The sequence below is a fragment of the Pantherophis guttatus genome, chromosome 8, assembly GCF_059756535.1.
Source record: "Pantherophis guttatus breed Tessera chromosome 8, ASM5975653v1, whole genome shotgun sequence".
NCBI classification, from domain to species: Eukaryota; Metazoa; Chordata; class Lepidosauria; order Squamata; family Colubridae; genus Pantherophis; species Pantherophis guttatus.
The window spans coordinates 44,720,385-44,742,661 of NC_142070.1; the positions used below are offsets into that span (position 1 = coordinate 44,720,385).

General features: G+C 37.5%; 2 protein-coding genes across 6 annotated transcripts in view; one reads left to right on the top strand and one right to left on the bottom strand.

The window, feature by feature from the left end:
* The window catches only part of PRIMPOL (primase and DNA directed polymerase), a 42,370-nt gene extending 35,842 nt beyond the window's left edge, over positions 1 to 6,528 (bottom strand). For 3 of the 4 annotated variants that reach the window (XR_009621196.2, XM_060686773.2, XM_034401283.2), the window contains exons 1-3: positions 6,380 to 6,528; positions 3,566 to 3,640; positions 230 to 414 (exon numbers count right to left, since the gene is read on the bottom strand). Coding sequence is in view for 3 of the 4 variants with exons in the window: in XM_060686773.2 (XP_060542756.2) it covers positions 230 to 414; positions 3,566 to 3,575 (195 nt within the window). In the remaining variant the exon portion in view is untranslated. Of the gene's footprint in view, positions 1 to 229; positions 415 to 3,565; positions 3,641 to 6,231 lie in introns of all 4 variants that reach the window. The other variant, XM_034401284.3, reaches the window with a different exon arrangement.
* CASP3 (caspase 3) lies at positions 6,383 to 21,356 on the top strand. 2 transcript variants are annotated; one of them, XM_034401287.2, is made up of 7 exons: positions 6,383 to 6,734; positions 11,139 to 11,220; positions 12,409 to 12,533; positions 14,222 to 14,350; positions 15,621 to 15,796; positions 18,790 to 18,907; positions 19,440 to 21,356. In XM_034401287.2, the coding sequence occupies exons 2-7, from the start codon at positions 11,147 to 11,149 to the stop codon at positions 19,664 to 19,666; spliced, it is 849 nt and encodes a 282-aa protein (XP_034257178.2). In that variant the 5' UTR covers positions 6,383 to 6,734; positions 11,139 to 11,146; the 3' UTR covers positions 19,667 to 21,356. The 2 variants fall into 2 exon arrangements, with proteins under 2 accessions (XP_034257178.2, XP_034257179.2); XM_034401288.3 differs by lacking the exon at positions 6,383 to 6,734 and adding an exon at positions 6,766 to 7,136.
* The last annotated feature ends 921 nt before the right edge of the window (positions 21,357 to 22,277 follow it).

Genomic DNA, 22,277 nt, shown 5'->3' on the forward strand with positions numbered 1-22,277 from the left:
CCAGAGCCATTTAAGGCTCGTCAGAGCCTTTCGGGCTGGTCTGCCTGGTTACAGGAGAACGACACCCGGCGTATAAGACGACCCCCGACTTTTGAGAAGATTTTCATGTGTTAAAAAGTCGTCTTATATGCCGGAAAATACGGTAAATTAATTTCTAAATTATCAAAATCCTGTAACAGTTGTTGACATTCAATTGTCAAAAATGCTGCCCTATTCATTACTACTGTACCTCTTTACAAGTCTTGGCATAGTTAAATGCATGAGTCTGCCGATAGAATAACTTCCAAACTGAAGGTGGTTGCAATGGTTTGGACAGTTTTGGTTTGTAACTGGAGCAGAGAGGCCTCCGCTTATAGCAAGATGTTAGTTCCTCAACATTCTTCAGTTTTTCTTCCCATGTTCTCTTGATTGATCCTGAAGCAATTAACAGTAAATACTTAAGACCTTTCCAGAAAAAATCCCAATTCAATCCAATAGTAACAATGTTTATCCAAATATAAATGTATAAATTGTAAGGACGTTTCATGGTAATTTATTAAAATATTATAGAACGTCCAGGACGTGGAAGAAAGTTAGATGTTTATTTTCCCAAATGTCTTTATTTATGTTGGCTGTTGCAGCAAGTTGGGGATTTTCCTGCAGTCTGGCAGAATCCCTATGTAAGACAAAGATCTTTTGGTGCTGGTATTGGCTAATGTCAACTTTTATGCAGTGGTGGATTGCCCCTGATTCGGACTGGTTCTATAGAACTGGTAGTAAAACCGGCAGGAGGCTCCGCCCACTGACTCTGACATCATCAGAAGCAATCTGCGCATGCGCAGAAGCAAGGCACATGCACGTGAGCAAAGCAAGCATGTGTGCGTGATCCCGTTGTGAACCGGTAGTAAAGGTAAGTAGAACCCACCCCTGCTTTTATCGATATGAAGCTGCGTCAGATATTGCTCATGGCCTCCATGGTAACAATGGGCTTCTCCCATATAATCCTAGACCAGACATGTTAGGCTGGGATCCACTTCTCTGGATTTAGGAAGCCACATGTTGGACTTGCTTTAGATATTTAGTAAACTGGATATGGAAGTTATTTCTATCATCCTTTGTCAGATCTCTTCCTAATTCAAAGAAAATTAATTGCTCTATATGGGAGGAGTAAACCAATAAACATGGTCTGCCACAGGCATCTTATGGATCAAAAGGGACTCCAGTGGGCGTTTGGATAGTTTTCCACTGATTTTGTAGAGTTATATTGAGTGCCTGATTAGTCACTGAAGCTGTCCTCGCTCTGTTAAGATGCTCTGTTAAAGTGCTCTCTGGTTATTTCTGACCACTTATAGTTTGGATCCTCCTGACTTCAAGAATCAGAAGTGTATGATAATCTAGATCCAACCTGTCTTCAGGAGAGAGTGATGCTGAAAGCCTTCTGGTCCCTGGCAGCTAGCATTCTGTCTCCAACTTTCTCTTAGGAAAGTTACTGAGGATATAACTACAGCACATTTAAAGAACATAATCCAGAAAGTGGATTATTAGGACCATTTTCACTCAGGATGTAATCTTGGACATAGAATGCAATAATGCTGGCCATTCTTATGAACTTTTTTAGAAGCTGGATGAGGGTGGCATGTCCCTTCTGGTTCTTTTAGATCTTTTGATGGACTTCTATAACATTTGGTCTGGCATCTTTCCTGAGTATTTGAAAAGATTGGTGATTAAAAGCACTATCTATAGTGGTTCTACTGTTTCTTTAGTGCGTGATTCCATCTGCACAGTCGGAGGAGAGATTAGCCTGGTAGTTACTCCCATATGGAATTTTGCAGTGTTTCGTCTTCTTTCACCTGCTTTTTGACATTTACATCAAACTGATAGATCATTCATCTGTACCAAGTATGGTATTATCAGCAAGCATACAGTGTAATCCTGGGATACCCAAGAGATTTTTGAATGACTTCTTCTGGCATCTGAGAGTAAATATTAGAGGCCAAAAGGGACAAAATAACTGCAACCCTATTCAGAACAGAGTTACTCTTTGTACATCAAGGAATTCTGTCAGCCCCAGTGTGGTCTCCCAATGAGGTGCAATATTCCTAAGAGAACAGGTATTGTAGGATAAACAGGTGGAGAAGGTGGCAGCAGCTCTGATTGTTGTGCCCATTGCAAGCCTGCTTAGATTGGGAAGACCATGTAATGATGTTTCCTGTGGATCACTACAATGTATTCAAAAAGTAGCTATATTTGAAGACCACTTAAAAGTTACAACTAATCCAGAATGCAATGGTCCAAATGCTGGCTGGCATGTTGTAAACAGCATTACACTTCTGATCCAACAATGGTTCTCTGTTCAGTTCTTGGTGCAATTATAAAGATATGTATAGCTTTATACAACATTAACAAGACCAAGCATGATTTGAGCTGTCATATATATGCATGTGTCAAGAAATGCATTGTTACTTATTTGTTGCAGTAAAGGCATGAGGCATACAAGCACTATTATTCAGTGAGTACATCTGTATTACAAATAGTTTACTCAGGGAAATTACACTGATCCCCAATTATTCTGAGTGCCTTTGAAAGTTGAGATGCTATTTTATTTTATTTTTTTTTATTTTAAATTTATATACCGCCCTTCTCCCTGAGGACTCAGGGCGGTGTACAGCCAGAATTAAAAAACATAAAATACAAATATTAAAAAACAATTAAAATATATATAAATTTGGCCCAAAATTAAAAATACAAACCAATTAAAACATTTAAAATTTCTTCTTAAGCCAGCCCGGCTTGCTGGAAAAAGTGGGTTTTAAGGGCATGGCGGAAGGCACTAAGGTCTTGGATTCTCCTTATCTCTGGGGGCAACTGATTCCAGAGGGTAGGTGCCCCCACAGAGAAGGCCCTCCCCCTGGGGGTCACCAGCCTACATTGATTAGCTGATGGCACCCTGAGGAGGCCCTCTCTGTGGGAGCGCTGTGATGTGTTATGAATGGAACTTTGTTGCCATTGTCTTTAGTTTTCTACTATAGTATGTATGTTTTAGGATATTATTTCATAATTAAACTGCGGTGCAGACTCTTTTGATAGTGGCAGGTACAAATCTAATAAATAAATAGTCACCATATGTAACTAATAGCACATACCTTTGACTACTTTTTGCAACAATTTTGTACCCAAGTATTGAAATCTGATTACAAATAAGGAAAAGTCAATAGTCTACAACTAGAAAGAAAAACTTCCCTATATTAGTGTATAATAATTCCATTAGCTTAGCATCAAGATTCTCAAAGAACATTCTTAATGTATATATAAAAACATTAAAAATGTTATTTCATTTATGGAAGGAATTAGAACGCAGTAAAAATGTGGAAATGAAATTGGAGGGGGGAAAGAGATAGGTTTTTTTTTTTAAATGTTCCAGTTAACTTTCTATTCTCTTAAGCAGATTTTCATAGTATATGAAACAGGAGAGTGAAATACACAACAGAAATCAAAACTTAATTGTAAGTCTTTTTACTACTTAGCAAATATTTATTATGAGCAAATACATTATAAACATTATCAGGCTTTCAAACAATGAACTTACTGATACTCATGACGGTTTCCTTGCATAGTAATCAATGGCATTCAATCTTTAGTTTTCAAAAGTAAAGAAAAATATCTGTATGAAAATACATAAAATTATAGATTAATATGCTGTTACAGCCAATCTGTTATTGAATTTTTACCAATAGAAACTTGTTACCTTTAATGCATTTTTTTAAGTTAATGAAGCGAGATTATATTCACATGTTCAATAATTCATAAAATAGTCTATTAGTCTAATAGAGAAAAATACTATATATGTCCAAAATTTTGCTAGCTTTTGTTTACTATACTGTAAATTAACATATTTTTTTCTTCTTCTATTCAATTGTGTCTGATTCTTGGAGACTGCCTGGACAAGTTCCTGTAGTTTTCTTGACAAGGTATTTATGAAGTGGTTTGTCATTGCTTCCTTTCTAGGGCCAAGAGAAAGTCACTGGCCCAAAGTCATCCAGTGATTTTTTTTTATAACTTTTATGTTTTCCAAAATGTCATTAGATGTAAAATGCACATTTAATCAACCAGTAAAACATTCTACAACTCATTAAAAGTTGTTATTCTAGTATCAATAGTATTGCTCATAACAATCTTTCAAATTCAATCAATCAATTTTCATTATGTAGCTAATTTTTGCCTTTTGTTGCTTGTTTACATGTCACAAAGAACTATTGGCTATGATTCTTTTGGAAATACACATTTATACATCAATGACGGAAAAAGAATTTGATTCAAGATTTACAGTCTTGGATTGCCAATATGTGGTTGTCAATCTGTGGTCCGCAGACCACTGGGGGTGGGGGGCTATGATGATATCACAGGGGATCTGAGAAAGCTTGAAGAAATGTTATGATTTAAATCTCGAGTTAAGTTTTGTTGATCTGTGGCTATGGTTTTTGGCCTCAAAAGGGGTCCATGGTGAAGAAAAAATTGAGAACTATTGACTTATTCTGTAATGAATGTGTGTGTGATTCATTCACACTGAATCAAAAATGAAAAAATACATTAAAGCTAAATGCATGCTGACATGACCACAGAAACATGATCCTGGGATTGAAACTGAGATGGGCAGAAATAGCATGAATTTCAGCTAGTTTAAGAAACAAGGACGGGTGCACTACTTCATCAATGGATATGTAAAATAAGAAAATCCAGCCCTTCATCCTTCCACCAGTGAGCTTGTAAAGAAAAAGCCCATTGTTCTCTGGTCCACAGGTTGAGCACTGAAGGCCCTTCAGAAGGAGACAGGTAATCAGGGGTGGGTTCTAAATTTTTTTACTACTGGTTCTGTGGGCGTGGCTTATTTTGTGGGCATGGCTTGATGGTCATGTGACAATTATTTAGGATTTAGCAGAGGTACTAGTCTACCAGGCTTTTAACTGCTTGCAGAGCTGTATCAGTCTACTCATTTGTTTTTGGAGGCACCGGTCTACCCATTTATTTTTACAGGCACCGGTCTACCCATTTATTTTTGCAGGCACCAGTCTACTCATTTGTTTTTGGTGGCACTGGTCTACCCATTTATTTTTACAGGCACTGGTCTACCCATTTATTTTTGCAGGCACCAGTCTACTCATTTGTTTTGGAGGCACTGGTCTAATCATTTATTTTTGCAGGCACCGGTCTACTCATTTGTTTTTGGAGGCACCGGTCTACCACCACACTGCCTTTTAACACTGATCAGCTGTAGGGCAGCCCTTTGAAGCCCCATAGCAAGAGTTTAAACAGTTTTTTTTCCTTCTAGCTGATCAGCTAGGATTCAGGAGGCAGCAATAGATTGGGGGTGGGGCCAAATAAAAGGTAAGAATAACATGGCGGGGGCGGGGCAGAACCTGTTCTGTGACATCATATCACCGCTACCGGCTCGGCGGAACCGGGCCAAACCGGGTGGAACCCACCACTGCAGGTAACCCAGAGAAATAACTGTGGAGAACAGCAACCAGTGAGTGGAAGGGAGGAGCCACTGCATACCATAGTAGCCTAGTGCAGTGGAGGCATTTGCCCAAAATGAAATGAAGTGGGGCAGATAACCCAAACCACAACAGTCCAGTCTGCACAAACTGGAAAGCACTTTTGACACATGGTGACAAAAGAAGTGGGCCAACTCAGATCAGCTGAGAGAGAATAGAAACTTGCATTCCTGCGTGATGCAAACTATTACTGGGCCATATTCATGCTAGGCGTTTTGATTGTGCAAATGAGCCCATAGCTCCCAATTACTCGTCAGGTCAGATTTGGCAGTTTGGTTTGGATGTGCACACACCCAACTGGATGCGCATCTCCCATAAGCTTTGTGAATGAAAGCAGCGCCTCTTCACAAAAGGGTGTCCTGGATCCTTCCCCCCCCCCACGTCTCTCTGTATCCGCCTATTTAGATGGATATATATATATACACTGCTCAAAAAAATAAAGGGAACACAAGCAGAAGACATCCGAAATCTGAATGAATGAAATAGCCTTATTAAATACTTTGTTCGTTACATACAGTAGTTTTGTGTTTCCTTTAGTTGTTTGAGCAGTGTATAAACTACTGTATGTAAAGAACAAAGTATTTAATAAGGCTATTTCATTCATTCAGATCTCGGATGTCTTCTGCTTGTGTTCCCTTTATTTTTTTGAGCAGTATATATAGAGAGGCTGGGATCTGCAATGTAGCATATTTTTTCTTACCAGCTTAAAAAAGAAAAAACCCCTCAAAGGCCCGTGCAATTTGCGGAAGCAACATGCAGTTCCAAAACAAAAGAATCGGAGGTTGCGTGATTGCACGACATCATCTTAAACTCGTCCCAGCAACTGGGAGGAAGCTCAGCCCACCTACCTCGGCGGGAGTGTTTGTGTTTGGTGGTGGTGGGGGCTGCCCGGAGCCCCTTCTCGAGGGAGAGCCGCGGTTGCCAGCCGAGCTTCGAAAGACGGGAGGAAGAAAACCGCGCCCGCCCTTGCGATTGGACAAACGTCCCTGTTGCTGGGGGTCGTCGACCACGCCGCCAGGCAGCGGCAACCTCTTCCCTCCTTCCTTCTCCCTCCCTCCCTTCCTCCTTGTGGCCCCTCCTCCAGGGCGGGGTTAAAAGCACGCTGGTTCTGGGCAACGGAGCGTAGAGAAAGCGGTCGGAGGCAGCCCTGGGAGCCGTCGGAAAGAGGGTAAAACGGTAGGAGCGAAGGAGGAGTCAGCAGAGGTCAGTGACCCTGGCCGGGTGGGGGGAGGGAGGGTGTTCCCCATCTAAGTCATTTTGTTTCACTCCCGGGCTGGTGCTGGTGCTGCGCCCACTGGGCGAGGAGAGAGTCCCCCGAGCAATTCTTTCCGAGCCCTGTGCGGTGGTCCTTCCGCCTCCGTTGGAAATAAAGCATTTTTCCCTTAAAAGGTTGCTTCCAGTCGAGCTAACCCGCCAGGGAAAGCGGGACTCGTTCCTGTTGCTGCTCTCTTGGGTCGCCGTTCTTTCCTTTCTCTGGAAGCTGCTCATAGGCGCCATCGCGGTTAATTGCTCTTGCTTACTTCTTCTACCCCACCAGCTTTTTTCTCACCTTACACAAGCCTCGGAAATTAAGACGTGGCCGAGTAGCCGCTGGCAAGCAGCAAAGTAGGTAGCGGCGTCCTGCCTGGAAACAAAAGTGATACCCGCTCTCTCTCTCTCTCTCTCTCATACCCATCCCCAGACCGCTTGTGCAACAGTTTAAAAAAAGATTTTAAAAAGAATTTGGTTTGGCAGTGGATTGGGACTGCCTTCCTTTCTCTCTGTTCCCTTTGCTCTACTTAACATTCACCATGTTTCAATGATAAAGAGAAATTAATGATAAAAATCTATTTTTATTATGGTCACAGGCCAGCATTGAGTATTAAAAAATAAACACCAAAGGACTACAGTTAACTAAGTGAAGAAACGAAAGCCTCTTAATACTCAATACTGTATCCCTAAAAGAGGAGAAGTTTAATTCTCAAAAGTATTAAGGCATTTGGTAGATTGGCTACCCTAAATTAAACTACACTTTAACACTGATTTCCCACCTCGGTTTTGCATCCCAAGAGCATGGCTTGCAAAGCAACACTTAACTATTTTGGATTCACTATTAGTTTTAGTTTTTGGGTTTGGGTTAGGCCTTGTGTGTAAATCAAGATTACAATGAATTTATGGCAGTTTGCCCTGAGAATCTTCAATGGGTAGTTCACACTGAGATTGACTAGCAAAACCACATCCTGCAGAGTGAAGAACATGCACTAAAGTGCTGCAAAGAATTGTTGTACCAAGTATTTTGCACTGTTCTAGAAATAATTTTTCCCAAAGAATTGTCAGATCTTTAGAACAAGTTAATTTGGAATCAGTTCTGATAAATTGCAGCACAATCTTAGTGTACTTTATTCAGAAATACAGCCCAATGAAGTCAGGGGCACTTGCTACCAAAAAAGTTAATACTGTATGCAAAATCTATATGAAAAGCTGCCTTGAGAATGCTGCTCTCTAAATATTTGACTTCCCTCAAAATTCTTTGGAGTTTTCAACTGAGGACAGCATGAAATTAACTTTTCTATTTGCTAGATGTATAGTCTCCTTTTCCTTCAGGAGTTATCGGTTGTATTGTCTTTTCTAATTTTGCAGAAATCTGAAACACTGAATTGATACACTGTAATTGGTCTATTATCTTTGATGACGACATAACCAAGAGAAAATTTCATATAAGGCCTTTACACAGAGCTAGTGCAAAGAGATCTAATAGAACACATGGGGATAAAATTGGTGACATTTGAAACTCTTAGAATGCCAGTAGATGACCTTTGCAACAATCTTAAGAGCAGTTTACTAGATATGCTTTTTACATGCTAGTAGTACCTGGGCACTGTATCTTTACTTGCTACTAATGAAAGTTATGCAGATTGATTTTGTATAGTAAAAGTGACTTAATATACCCACAGTTGGAAGTACCAATTCCGTCATTAAGCAAAGTGGTTGCTAAGTTAAATTGCAACTATGCATATGATCTTACTTTAACTTTCCATTGTTTAACAGAGCTGCAAGAATTGGTAATAAAGTTACTTTTTCGTCAATGTTGTAACAGCAAATCGTTGTTAAGTGAAGATTACTATATAGGGCTAGCTGGTTTTATTATTTCACTTACTTACCATACTTTTCTGAGTATAAGATGCACTCTCCCCCCCCCCACCCCCCAAAGAGGGTGGAAATGACAACTCTGGGCAGTAGTTTGAATTGATACATTGTATTTGGTCTATTATCTAGTGAATTTTCAAGGCTTGAATCTGGGTCTCCTCTTTTGTAGTCAGTGCTTTAACTACTACGCCACACTGGAAGCAGATCTGTGCACATCTGTGCTTTCCGTTGTTTTTGAAATGTAACAGTCACCTAAGAGATTAGGCAGATTAATCAAAGTTGCCTGCAGGTTCTGTCAATAATTAAAGCCCCAAATCATAAAGATTGGAAAAGGATGCAATGCCTGCTAAACAAAAGTTATTTCAACACTGCTTACAATAATAATTTTATAATCCAAAATAAAAATAATTTCTAATTCCCCAATATGTTGCACCAAAATATAGATACCTCTCAGCGCCTCCAAGTCTGATACAGACCACAGTTGGATGAAAGTGTCCTAGATACTTCCTTGTTTCCTTTACAGTTAATAGTATAGTGATCTACTCATATAGCTTGGAATCTGGATTCTATTCTTCTTGGTGTATCACATTTAATATATTTAAAATTATAAACTGATAATGCTGAATGAGAAGCATCTTATTGAAAAAATATTTTAAAACATTACTATTTCTAGAGGTAACCTAGGTAACCTAACCTAGGTAAGCAGTAGGTCAGATATTTGAAGAACAATATGGAAAATTATGGTTTCAAATATTACCTGGAAGCTGTGCTTTATTTTCTCTTCAATGCCTTTCCAAGGTAGACAGCACCAGCTTTTACTGTATAAAAAGTACTATCTAAGTTTAAATTGCATTAAAAATTATATTGACATACATTATTAATATATGTTGTCTGTGTTATTGCTAACTTTTCATAGAACCATCTTAACTTTCTTAATTGTGTTTCTGTCAAACAACCTCAGGGGAGCAAATGTTAGTACCAAAAAGCAGACAAGCGTTAACTTAAACAGTCCTAGACAGATTTTTTTTTCCCTTTGAGAAATGAGATCATCTTCCCCAGAGGAACGTATATTCTGCTTGACAGACGATGACATCAGTGCATTAGCTAAGCAGGATGAGGTAATGCTTTGATACATGAGTGAGATTAGTTGGTAACAGCATTGTCGTCTCAAGAGGTTTGATGCTTCTGTATGTTAGTATCACTGTAGTGGAACAGAAGTAAATAATTGCTGACAGAGCATGTGTCAAGACTGCAAAATCAGAACAGATGTCTGCTTATGGGAAGGTCTTTTTGTGGTTCTTTGTCCTAGGAAAGTGTGGGGCCAATTTGCTTTATTTTAAAAATGATTGTATTTTCAGGTCAAATGTAATAATTTTTAAAACAATGACATATTCATTTAACTTATGCGGGTTGTGTTCTTTGTATTCTTCTTGTTTTCTTACAGGTATCTTGGTTTTTGTGTATTGACTGAAATTCTGCATATTGACTGGATTTCCCTTAATTATATGTATACAATTCTCTGTGTGTTCTGGGTTTAACAAAAATGGAACTCTCAATTTCTTTAGACAAACATTTCTTCTGAATAATCATCTAAGCCTTATTGGTGACTAGATTGTATTTTCTTTGTTTGAGCATTATTGAAGGGAACCATTCATTTTATTATTAGCATGGATAACTAGCAAGTAGCCAATTGGTATTTTTAGGATTCAGAGATAATAGGCTCAAATAAGGGTGAAATGCCCACCAAGATGTCTGGAGTAAATAGAGTCACAGAAAAAAGATACCATCAGTTCACATCCTCATAACTTTCTAGACAGTGTCCATGTGCCCCATCCTAGACAGTGTCCATGTGCCCCATCACTGTTCTGCCTTGAACAGGCCCCACAAGGGAAGGGGAACCTCTTTTAACTGTCACACCCTTATGCTTGTTGTCAGGAGTCCAGCATCAGGAGCTCAGAAAGTGTTCACATGGATTCCTGCTGTAGGTTATCTAGCACATAAAATTAGGGAAGTCCAATTGAATACAGGCAAAATAGCATCCCAAGACCCCTTCAAATATTGATCTATCATAGGTCAGTAGACAAATTGCTTAACTGAAATAATTCGACATTCAGGGAAAATACACCATATATCTCTTGATACCATAAATGCAGTAACTATTGACCTTGTTTCTCAAAAGGGATTTACAAGGCAAGTAAGTAAGTCTAAGTGCATATGTGCAGGAATTTACAAAGTCACATTTTGCTAAATCACATACTGTTTGTGATGGTTTGTTAAAGTATGGTTTATTTATTCATGTATTCTGCCATCCAGAATAGCATCCTGTTCCAAATGCATGGAGGAGAAAACAGGTTTTCAGTTCCTTACAAAAGGCAAACAGAGTTGGGTATCTTAACTTACATTTTAAGGTGCAATGAAACAAAAGATGCTCACTATTTAATTATACAATTAAAATTGTATATTTCTTTTATTTCCAAACAGAAATAACTATGGCAGACAAAAATCATGTCCTGAAATCACCACAAAGTATAACAGATGCAAAGACTTTATCTGGTTCTGAAGGGTAAGCAGGACTTCTTGGGGGGAGGGAGGTCTCTTGGGTCATGTGTGTGTATTTACAGTTATTTTTCAAGCTAAAGAATTGGTTTATGGGAAATCTCATTGACCTATTTAAGCCAATTATAATAGTTTTCCACACTGCATCCAGTTCAGGGGGGGGTTGCTACCGGTTCGCCCCGGATCTGGCGAACTGGTAGTGGGAGGCTCTGCCCACCTGCCTGGATGCTTTTGTGCTTGTGCAGAAGTGTCGAGAGCACGTGCACTCACGAGTGAACTGGTAGCGAAAGGTTTTGAAGCCCGCCCCGATCCAGTTCCTACAATGAGCCTGGTATCAACTAAGAGTGTGTCAGTCAACAGTGGGTGTTTCATTTGGCACTTCCTACCACTCACTATTATTCTATAGCAAAAGCAAACAGAAGTAAAACTATGAGAATTGTAGCAGCACCCTTACTTTACATTCTGCATGAAAATTGGGTACTTTGGCAAGTGCCAGTTTAAATAAGAGAAATGTATTAAACAATTAACGGCAGATAATTACAAATTAATCCTAAATTAGTTCAGTATCTTAAAGTTTTATAGCTAAAAGTTCTCTATATTTCCTTGAATTTGGGTACACACTCATCACAAGTTTTTGGGACTTTGTGTAAATGCAACATCTCTTTGTTATTTATTAAAGCACACTGTCTTTCATTTAGATTTTCACATGAGCATTAAAAAAAGCTTCTGTTCCATTAACAAGTCAGTTCTTAAAGCAAACATTTTTTCAACTTTCACGAAAGCTAGAAAAAGTTAGGCTGTTTAATGAATAACAGAGAGGTGCATTTTTGTACTAGGTCAAAATAACATCTTCTAAATTTTTGGGATCCACACAGCCCTATTGTTTACATTGTCACAATCTCCATCTCTCATTTCTTTTCATAGCATCTCCATGTACATTATTCTGATTTTTATGTATCAACAATAAACTTAACTTTTTTTGCATTAAACAGCTTTGAGATGTGTAATTATTTCACTCATTCTTCAAGATCGGATTCCTTGTCGTTTGTGTAACTAGTATATTTTTTTGCCAGCAACCCTTTATCTTAACATTGGTAAATATCTCAGTGCATATAAAATGCATAGAATCAACTATTGTGATCTTCCATTTATAACTTGAATGACATAAGCTTTACATTGTTTTATTTCTTCATAGGAAAAGTATTCCTTCTAGCAAATCTGTTGATTCTGTGATACAAGCAGATGAAAGTTATAGAATGGACTGTCCAGAAATGGGAATATGCATTCTGGTCAACAATAAACATTTCCTTCCAGATACCGGTAAATATATTTTTATTTATTAAAATTAATATATAAGCAGGTAATTTACTTGGAACAGTCAAATGCTTTTCTTTGAATATACTTCCTAGAACTTGCATTCTCTCTACAGTGTCATCCTTTGGAGTTATATTTCCTAAGACTATCGGCCTATATTGTATAGTTAAGTATGTACTTCTGATCACAGCTTTAAAAATACCCAATATCCCCTCCCAATGATCCAAAAAAGGAGTATTCATGATCAGTGGGATGTCTTGGGCAAATTTCCAATATCCCAGTTCATCTCTAGGGAACATTTAGGTTATGGATACATCAAAAGGTAAAGAAAAGGCAAAAGGGTAACATATATAGGAAAGCAGAAGAGAAGATCCAGCTTCATGTCTCCTAGCAACAAGGGTTGGAAATTTAGAATCAGTAAATTATAATCATGTGCAGCCATGGATAGCTACACTTCCATATACATCATTAAGAAAGAACCTGACTTCCTCTCGTTGTCTTTTAAAAGAGAAAGAATTCCCTGTGTACAAAGGGACAGAATTAACACTGCAATGGAGTGAAGTCTAATTCCCTGGACAACTTGCTTGGCGTTCAAATAAAGTTTCTCATAATCTATGAAGCCATTCTTCAGAATGCATGAACTCGAAGTCTATAGGGTATGGCAGCTACACCCAGTGTCCATTAATCACATCTGCCCCACTTCCATGAGTTCAGACACTATAGCTATTTCTAAAACAAGCCTCTGCCCATTCCATTCTGACTTCAGTACTAAACTACCATATTTTTCGGAGTATAAGACGCTCCATACTATAAGATGCAGCTACCTTTTTGGGGGAGGAAAACAAGAAAAAAAAATCTGCCTCTGCTTCCCAGCAATTTGCCTCCTTGCAGCAAACAGTAAACAGCCTGTTTCAGTTTCATTTTCAGCACAGTCTGATTAGCACAAGAAAAAAAAATCTGCCTCTTAGTAATTTGCCTCCTTGCAGCTAACAGCCTGCTTCAGCTTCAGCACAGCCTGATTAGCACAAGCAGCTGATTGTCGGTTGGCTTGGCCTCCCAAAGGTCAGCTGTTTCAGGCTGCAGGGATTGCCATAGTTTATTGCTGCCTCCACATGGCCCATTTTCCGGGGGGCCGGCAGGTGGGCGGGGCTACATTCGGTATATAAGATGCACTCAAATTTTCATCCTCTTTGGGGGGAGGGAAGTGTGTCTTATACTCCGAAAAATATGGTTCCTTCATATAACTAAGGCTATGGAAGGGCATCACACACAGATACAGCATTCGTAGATTGTGGGAATAAAGGCATGTTAAGTGAACCCTCCTTCCAGTGTCCCAAAGGACTCGGCTGCCTGCTAGATCATTGTCTGCTCACCATGAAATTCTAAAAAGACTCTTCTGAAGAGGTTTGTTTGTTTGGCCACTCACCTAAAATCCACAACTCTCAGTGGTTTAAAGAGTAAATATAATTGCAAATTCTGCCTTGCCAGGATACCCAACTATAAATGCCTTCATGGCCTTGTATGATGTGAGATCTGTCTGAGAACATGTCTCAGTATAGCTGTTGTTTCACATTTTATATATTCTCTAGCTGGGCAGATGCTGCCTGTAATATTCACAGTCTTGTTGCATTATAGAGTTTTCAAAATGCAAGATGTCTTATGACTTTTTCCCTCTTTTTATTTTTAACATGAAGGAATGGCACTTCGATCTGGTACAGATGCAGATGCAGCACTTGTTTTAGACACTTTCAGAACATTGGGATATAATGTGAAAACGTATAATGATCTTTCATGTAAACAAATTATTGATGTGTTGCAAAACAGTGAGTAGTCATTTTATGATGCATCATCAATTGTATTGAAGTATATTACAGAACAAGCTAATGTTTTTAAGTTTAGAGCTATCTGTTTTTCTTAATGAAATGTAAAACTTACGCCTAGAGTTAAAAGAATTGTATGGCATCTCAGTAAGAAAGTATAGAGTTTTGAAGAGTCTTAGTATTATCAAATCCAATCAGATTTACATTTCAGAATAAAATTCGTTGTGTTCAGAAGTGTTTTATTGAACACAATTCCCATCATTTTGTTACTTTCTGATTTTAATAAAATAATGTTTAAGGTAGAATATTTTATTGCTATGAATTAGATTCAGATTATGTATAGGTGGTCCTTGGCTTCCACAATTGGAACTGAAACGTCCATCACTAAACAAGGCAGTTGTTAAATGAGTCCTGCCTGAGTTTTTTACCTTTTTTTTTTGCTGCAATCATTAAGCAAATCACCATGGTTGTTAAGTGAATCACATGGTTGTTAAGCAAATCTGGTTTTCCACAATGACTTTGCTTGTCATTTCTGGGAAAGTTGCAGATGGCAATCATGTGATCCCAAGACACAGCAACTGTCATAAATACATGCCAGTTGCCAAGTACCCAAATTTTGATCATGCAACCATGGACATTGTGACTATGGAGACTCCTAAGTGTGAGGACCAGTTGTAAATAACTTCTTTCAGCATCATTGTAACTTGGAACAGTCACTAAACAGATGGTCATTCATATGTTGAGGACTACTAGTACTGCATCTTGTGAAAGTTATGTGAATACTTAAAATAGGAAAGTACTTGGCTGTGACTATCCTGATGAAGATAGCAAAATCATAGAATGTTTTTGAAGTGCAAAAAACAAACTATTATACTAAAAATGTTTCTCTGCTTTTTTTTAAAATTTGATTTATATGCTGCCCTTCTCCGGAGACTCAGGGCGGCTTACAATGCGTTAAGCAATAGCCTTCATACTTTTGTATATTTTTACAAAGTCAGCTTATTGCCCCCACAAACTGGGTCCTCATTTCACCTACCTTAGAAAGGATGGAAAGCTGAGTCAACCTTGAGCCTGGCAAGATTCGAACTTACTAATTGCAGACAGCTGGAGTTAAATTACAGTGCATTAGTCTGCTGAGCTATCCAGGCTTCTACAGACCAATTAAATCTTATCATTCAAAAGTCTTATTTTTTGAACAAATATAATTTTCTTGGTTAATTTGAAGAAAATTGTTATTCACAATATAAACATTATTGTTTATCTTCTCTTGAAGTTGCCAAGGATGATCATAGAAAAAGAAATAGTTTTGTTTGTGTCTTGCTAAGCCATGGGGAAGATGGACTGATTTATGGCACGGATGGCCCTCTAGAGCTGAAAATGTTAACCAGCCTCTTCAGAGGAGACAGGTGTAAAACCCTGGGAGGGAAGCCAAAGCTCTTTTTTATCCAGGTAACAAGAAACACAACATAGAGAAATGGAAATCCTTCAATAAAAGAAGACTTCCTCAAAAGACCAAATGTTTCCCATCCTCCCAACATACACATTGAATTGGGAATAGTAATGAAGTAGAATCCTTCTGGCATCCGTATCAGTGATGGGTTGCTATCAATTCGCCCTGGATCGGGTGAACTGGTAGCGGTGGCGGGAGGCTCCGCCCACCCGCCTGGACGCTTCTGCGCATGTGCAGAAGTATTGCACACAAGCACCCACGAGCGAACCGGTAGCAACGGGTTTTGAAACCTGCCCCTGATCCGTAGGAAAGTACCTGAACCCTCTTACATGTAGTAATCATCCTTGTGCAGTAATACAAATTACCGCATTTTTTGGAGTATAAGATGCACTTTTTTCCCCTCTAAAAGGGGGTGAAAATTTAGGTGTGTCTTATTCACGGAATGTAGCCCTGCCCACCCACTGGCCCCCACCCTTTGGTCTCTGCTTCCCAGCAATTTAACTCCTTGCAGCAAGAAGAAACAGCCCATTTCAGCTTCAGCACAGCCTAATTAGCACAAGTTGTCAGTTGGATCGGCTTCCCGACTCAGCTGTTTTGCGAAGGCTTCTGCTGCTTGCTGCAAGGAGGTAAATTGCTGGGAGTAGATTTTTTTTCTTATGCTAATCAAGCTATGCTGAAAATGAAAGTAAAGCAGGCTATTTGCTGTTTGCTGCAATGAGGCAAAATTGCTGGGAGGCAGAGGCAGATTTCTTTTTCTTGTTTTCTTCACCAAAAAAGGTAGGTGCATCTTATACTCCGAAAAATATGGTATTCTTGTATGCCAATAAAGGAGAATGTTTGTGGATTGAAATCCGGTAGTCCTTGATGCTTCTGAGCTTAGTTGTTTTCTTGCCAACATTTCATTACTCAAACTAGGTAACATCATCAGTGCTAGTCACTAGCACTGATGATGTTACTTGGTTTAGGTAATGAAATGTCTGCAAGAGACCAGCTAAGCTCAGAGACCACCAAGGACCTCATGTTCTTTTTTTTAAAAAGTTTTTTATTAGTAGTTCAAAATTAAAAACATTGGACATAGATATGACATCACTGGTCCCAAGCAACTTCCAACACTTAAGTTAATACATAATATAATGATAATATAATAATATATTCCTTACATCTTATACGTTATTTAAACATAGTATAATAATAGTAATTTATACCTTATTCCTATACAATTATACACAAGGACCCCTTAATCTTGTGTGCTTACACAGGAACTGAGTCCCACCCCAAAGAGTTATGTCCTTTCTTTAAAAGATGCATTATTTTCTTTTAGTGGGCTTATTTTCAAAGTAAAGCAATCTAATTCATAATCCTTAAAATAAATAGAAGTTTCCATATATTCGCCTTTAGAAATTAAAATCATCAAACTTCCCTTGACCCAAATCAAAGTCATGACATACAAAACCATTTCTGAGCATGATTTCATCTATGACCTCCATTGCACCAGGGCACTCTAAAGATGGTATGAATTTTTAATATGATTCAGAGAGTAATGATAAAACTTCCAAATTAAATATAGACCTTAAGATTTATATATTATAGCTTTATGTGCCTCTTGTAAATGAAAGTGCACTTATTCTCTCTGTTTTAGGACTATCGTTGTATTCAAAGATGATGTCAACATGACTCATTGTATTTGTCAGTGACGTCTTAAGCCATATCAATCAATCAATCTTTATTAGGGTCACAGACCAGCAAATAAAAGCATTAAAACATAATAATAGTAAAAAATAAAAGACAGACATAATATATTGCAATTGGTGGTGGATGAACAGTGGGCAGTTAAAGTTTGCCTGATTTTACATATAGCTTAGCAGAATTTATCCACATTCAGAGAAACTATTTCATATCGATCCTATAACAGTAATTGCATGTAAAAAAGAGCAGTATTTCCCAGATACTTTATTAGGTAAAGTGTTACCTAATTGAGTCTGTGTGTCCTCATAGAGAACATTCAGTATAGCGGGAGGTGAGCTATAGTTTCAGTGGTCCCTTATCCACAGGGGCACAGTCTCAGCTCATGTGGTATTAAACCATGCCTCTTCCTGGTCTTGTATGGTAACTGTTTGGACCCAGGAAGCTGTCTTATGAGACCAGGAGAAGACTTTTTAAGATGCTGCTGCGAGATACAGCAAATGCATCCATGCTGGATCCAATGTACTTTTTCTGCTTTGAATCAGAATACTGCTCACCTCTACTCTGTATGCACTCATTTATATATCCCATCAGTGTTAATGAGGAACATTAGTAATATTACTAATTAGTAATTACTAATTAATTAATAATGAGTAATACTATTAGTAATAATAGTCATCTGCACCTCTATAACTGTCTGATTTGGTTCTGCAACCCAACAAGACAGACACAGACTTCAGAGGATAATTAGAACTGCAGAAAAAACAATTGCTACCGACTTGCCTTCCATTGAGGACCTATCTACTGCACGAGTCAAAAAGAGGGCTGTGAAAATATTTATAGACCCCTCACATTCTGGACATAAACTGTTTCAACTCCTACCCTCAAAACGACGCTATAGAGCACTGCACACCAGAACAACTAGACACAAGAACAGTTTTTTCCCAAACGCCGTCACTCTGCTAAACAAATATTTCCCTCAATATTGTCGAACTATTTACTAAGTCTGCACTATTAATCTTCTCATCGTTCCCATCACCCATCTCCTTCCACTTATGACTGTATGACTGTAACTTTGTTGCTTGTATCCTTACGATTTATATTGATATTGTTTCCTGATTGCTTATTTGTATCCTATGACTATCATTAAGTATTGTACCTTGTGATTCTTGATGAACGTATTTTTTTTTTATGTACACTGAGCATATGCACGAAGACAAATTCCTTGTGTGTCCAATCACACTTGGCCAATATGATATGATATGATGATATCATATCATAACATATTTTCCTGTTTTGTATTTGGTAGGCTTGTAGAGGAACAGATCTTGATTCTGGAATTGAAACAGACAGCGGCTCAGATGAAAGAATGTGTCAGAAAATACCTGTAGAGGCAGACTTTCTATATGCTTATTCTACTGCACCGGGTAAGATAAATGAATGGAAAATGCAACTTTTGCATAAATTTCATTAGGTTTATAACCTTATCTTGAATAGATCTATTAAAATTAATGGAACTTAAATTTGTTTTGACTTATGACTGCAATGAAGCCTGCCTATTATGATCATAGGTTTCAAGCTTTGGGTCAGGATACAACAGGGAAAGATATCATTTTATTAATGATTTTATGATCACTGATTTTTCTGATCAGTAGAATGATTACCTCTATTGAAGCCTTTGGAAATAAATGGAGATTACTTCTTTCATTCTTCCATTTTCCCTAAGAAAATATACTTGGAAGAATTGGTGGAAGGAAAGGGGAAATGAGGTATGTCAAATAAATAATTTTGGGTATAGTGTGATCAAATATTTTAAATACCAGAATACTGCTTTAGATGCTCTCAATGGATTCCATGCTGCTGATTTGATAATTGTGTAATTTTTTGGAAAACAAATTCTATGGCTGGCTTTTATAATTATTGCTTGAACAATAGGATTTCTTTTTTACTTTCTCTTAGGCTACTACTCGTGGAGGAATTCCTTAGATGGTTCCTGGTTTATACAGTCATTGTGTGTGATGTTGAAACAATATGCTAAGAAACTTGAACTTGTACAGATCCTAACACGTGTAAATCGCAAAGTTGCAGAATACAGTTCCTATTCAAACAGACCTGACTTTCATGGAAAGAAGCAGATCCCATGTATTGTCTCTATGCTAACGAAAGACTTTTATTTTCCATTCTAAAGAGTTCTTTATCTTCTGATACAGAAGCTAAAAGAAGGGAGATGGCAGAATTCTGAGCTATGTTTATTATCTGGTGCCCTGGTTGCTTTATAAAGATTTATAAAGATAAATATTTCAGTTGATAGAACAATAGTGCAGAATTATGCAGATTTAGTGATACAGAAATTACGATTTAGAAAATGAAAATGTTTCCATTTGATTTGGAGTAATTTTCAATAAAAATTATGAAAGATTCAGTAACTTTCAGTTGACAATATAATTTGCAGGTAAAAAGTAATAAAATGTACCATTTTCAGAATAAATGGTTAATTTTGGTAACAATGTTATAGCCTATTTGTAAATAAACATACATCCAAAAAATTAATATTGTTATTAGTTGGAACTTCTTGCCAATCAGAGTATTTAAGACTGGATTATAATATCCTTGCACAACAGAAGTTTTACAAAATGATGTAAAGACTAAACTATCAGTAGGATTATTCTATTGATAATAGAATCAAATTCCTGATAGCTGTCTCTTTGTGCATTTGCTATTGAATGCAAAATGCTCAGTGACAGACTTTTAAACTTTACTCAGAGCATTTTGCTCTTTTAAAATACCAGCAATATCTTTAAATGGATTTAAACTTAAAAGATGACAAAAGGTGCTTAGAACTTGACTCAGAACTGGATCCTGGATTTCACTTTGTAGTGCAGTAGTGTGTGGTGTTTAACTTGTAGCATATACACTTTGTATATTCTAAAAGGCATGCAAAAGTGTGAGTCCTCATTTCTAATTTTGAATGTGTAGCTTGTAGAAATATGAATTGTTTAAAAATAGAATGAAAGAGATAGGCTTCTAAAACTTAAGTAGATACCGGTATACATTTCCTGTGAAACTCAGACTTCAAGCATCTACAGTGCATGTCTGTTTCCTTCTTATAAACTCAGGATTAAAGATATGGCTAGCTCACTTTTTAACAATCTTTGCTGTTAAATTTTTCATACTGCTTAATAGAAATCTATCTTTCTAGAACTTAATTTTGTCCTGGTTAAAGATTTGCTAAAGACCTTCCATTTCCCCCTTTTTAAAGATCAGGAATCTGTTGCCTCCATTCCAGTGATCTTCATATATTCACAAGGATTTTTCAGAGTGACAGGCTAAAATTCTGAGAGCTCCCCAGGATCTCAGAAAAACAACAGGTATTAAAAAATATTTTAAAAGGATGCACATTTTTACCAGGACAATTGAGTTTACTCTGATGGTCTTTGTTATGGTTTCCAATACCACAATATAAAACAATTGATTCTTATCAATTACAAAAATTCAAATGGGTGGGACAGGCAAGAGATCAGGAGTAGTATAGTAGCTGCTATATGCTTGATGGAAAGGAAGGTCTTAAGCAACAGGGATCCTAGAATCCAAGTATCCATTCTTACAGGGCTTGATGAACAGTAGGTTGGTACATCAGCAGTAAGCCTACGATGTGTACTTGCTTGGTAAATTGCATGTTCTCAGTTTACGGCTTTCTAAATTGGTGGTAGAGTAAGCATGCAGACATTAATCTTTAAAAAGAATTTTTCATCTTATAAAAAAGTGATATCAAAAACTTGATCACCATTTCAAGGAATGTTTTATTTATGAAATACTTACATTTGTGACTTTGAATTTTCATATGGCAATAAATAAATATGACATTGTTTTAATCAACTGAGTGACCATCTCTGTTTTTAACAGTAGAAATTTAGGACCTTGCAGATATCAACTGGTATACATTTCAGGAAATAGAACCTTCTTAATGTACAATTATGTCTCTGGAAGGTTGCCATGGAAGGTTATTTTATTAGATGTAAACAATGATACAAGGCTTAGTGTGCTTGACTGATCAATAAATTAATATGATCTACCAACTTGAACATCTTTGATTCTGGATTATGTACATTAAACATCAAAGTAAAGAAACAACCAACCAGTAAGTTATAAACAACAGAAATTAATAGGAATCAGGAACCCAAATTTATATCACAGCCCTCCTGGCTCCAATGCCTGATTTCTAATAAATACAATTCATAGTATAATAAATTACTAAGGGGGAGGGGGTTGGTCCCCTTTTTGCTTCACACAGCAAGGTAGAGCTCTTTGTGTACAGGTGGACCTCAATTTACAACCACAATTGAATGTCAAATTTCTATTGCTAATTGAGACAATTATTTGTGCATTTTGCTCCATTTTACAACTTTTCATGCCAAAGTTGTTAAGTGAATCACTGCAGTCATTAAATTAGTAATGTTAATGAATCTAGTTTCCCCATTAAAAGTCACATTTTCCGTGCTTTTATAACTTCAGTCACCAAATGAATAGTTGTGAGTCAAGACACTACCTGTACTGACATTCTTATGAGCCAACATCATATCTAGTATAAAGGATCACTTTTTAATCTCCTCCATATAACTGAGATGTCCTCTGTATCCACAGGGTGTCACCAGAGCTAAGGAAGTTAACCAAACTAAATAAAAGAATATTGTGAAATCCTGTGCAAAGTACAGTAATCTTATATGTAAACTCTATCCATGTTACACAAAGTTCCCAATAAATGGCCTGTCTGTTAAAATTTAATTTCCATGAAAAATG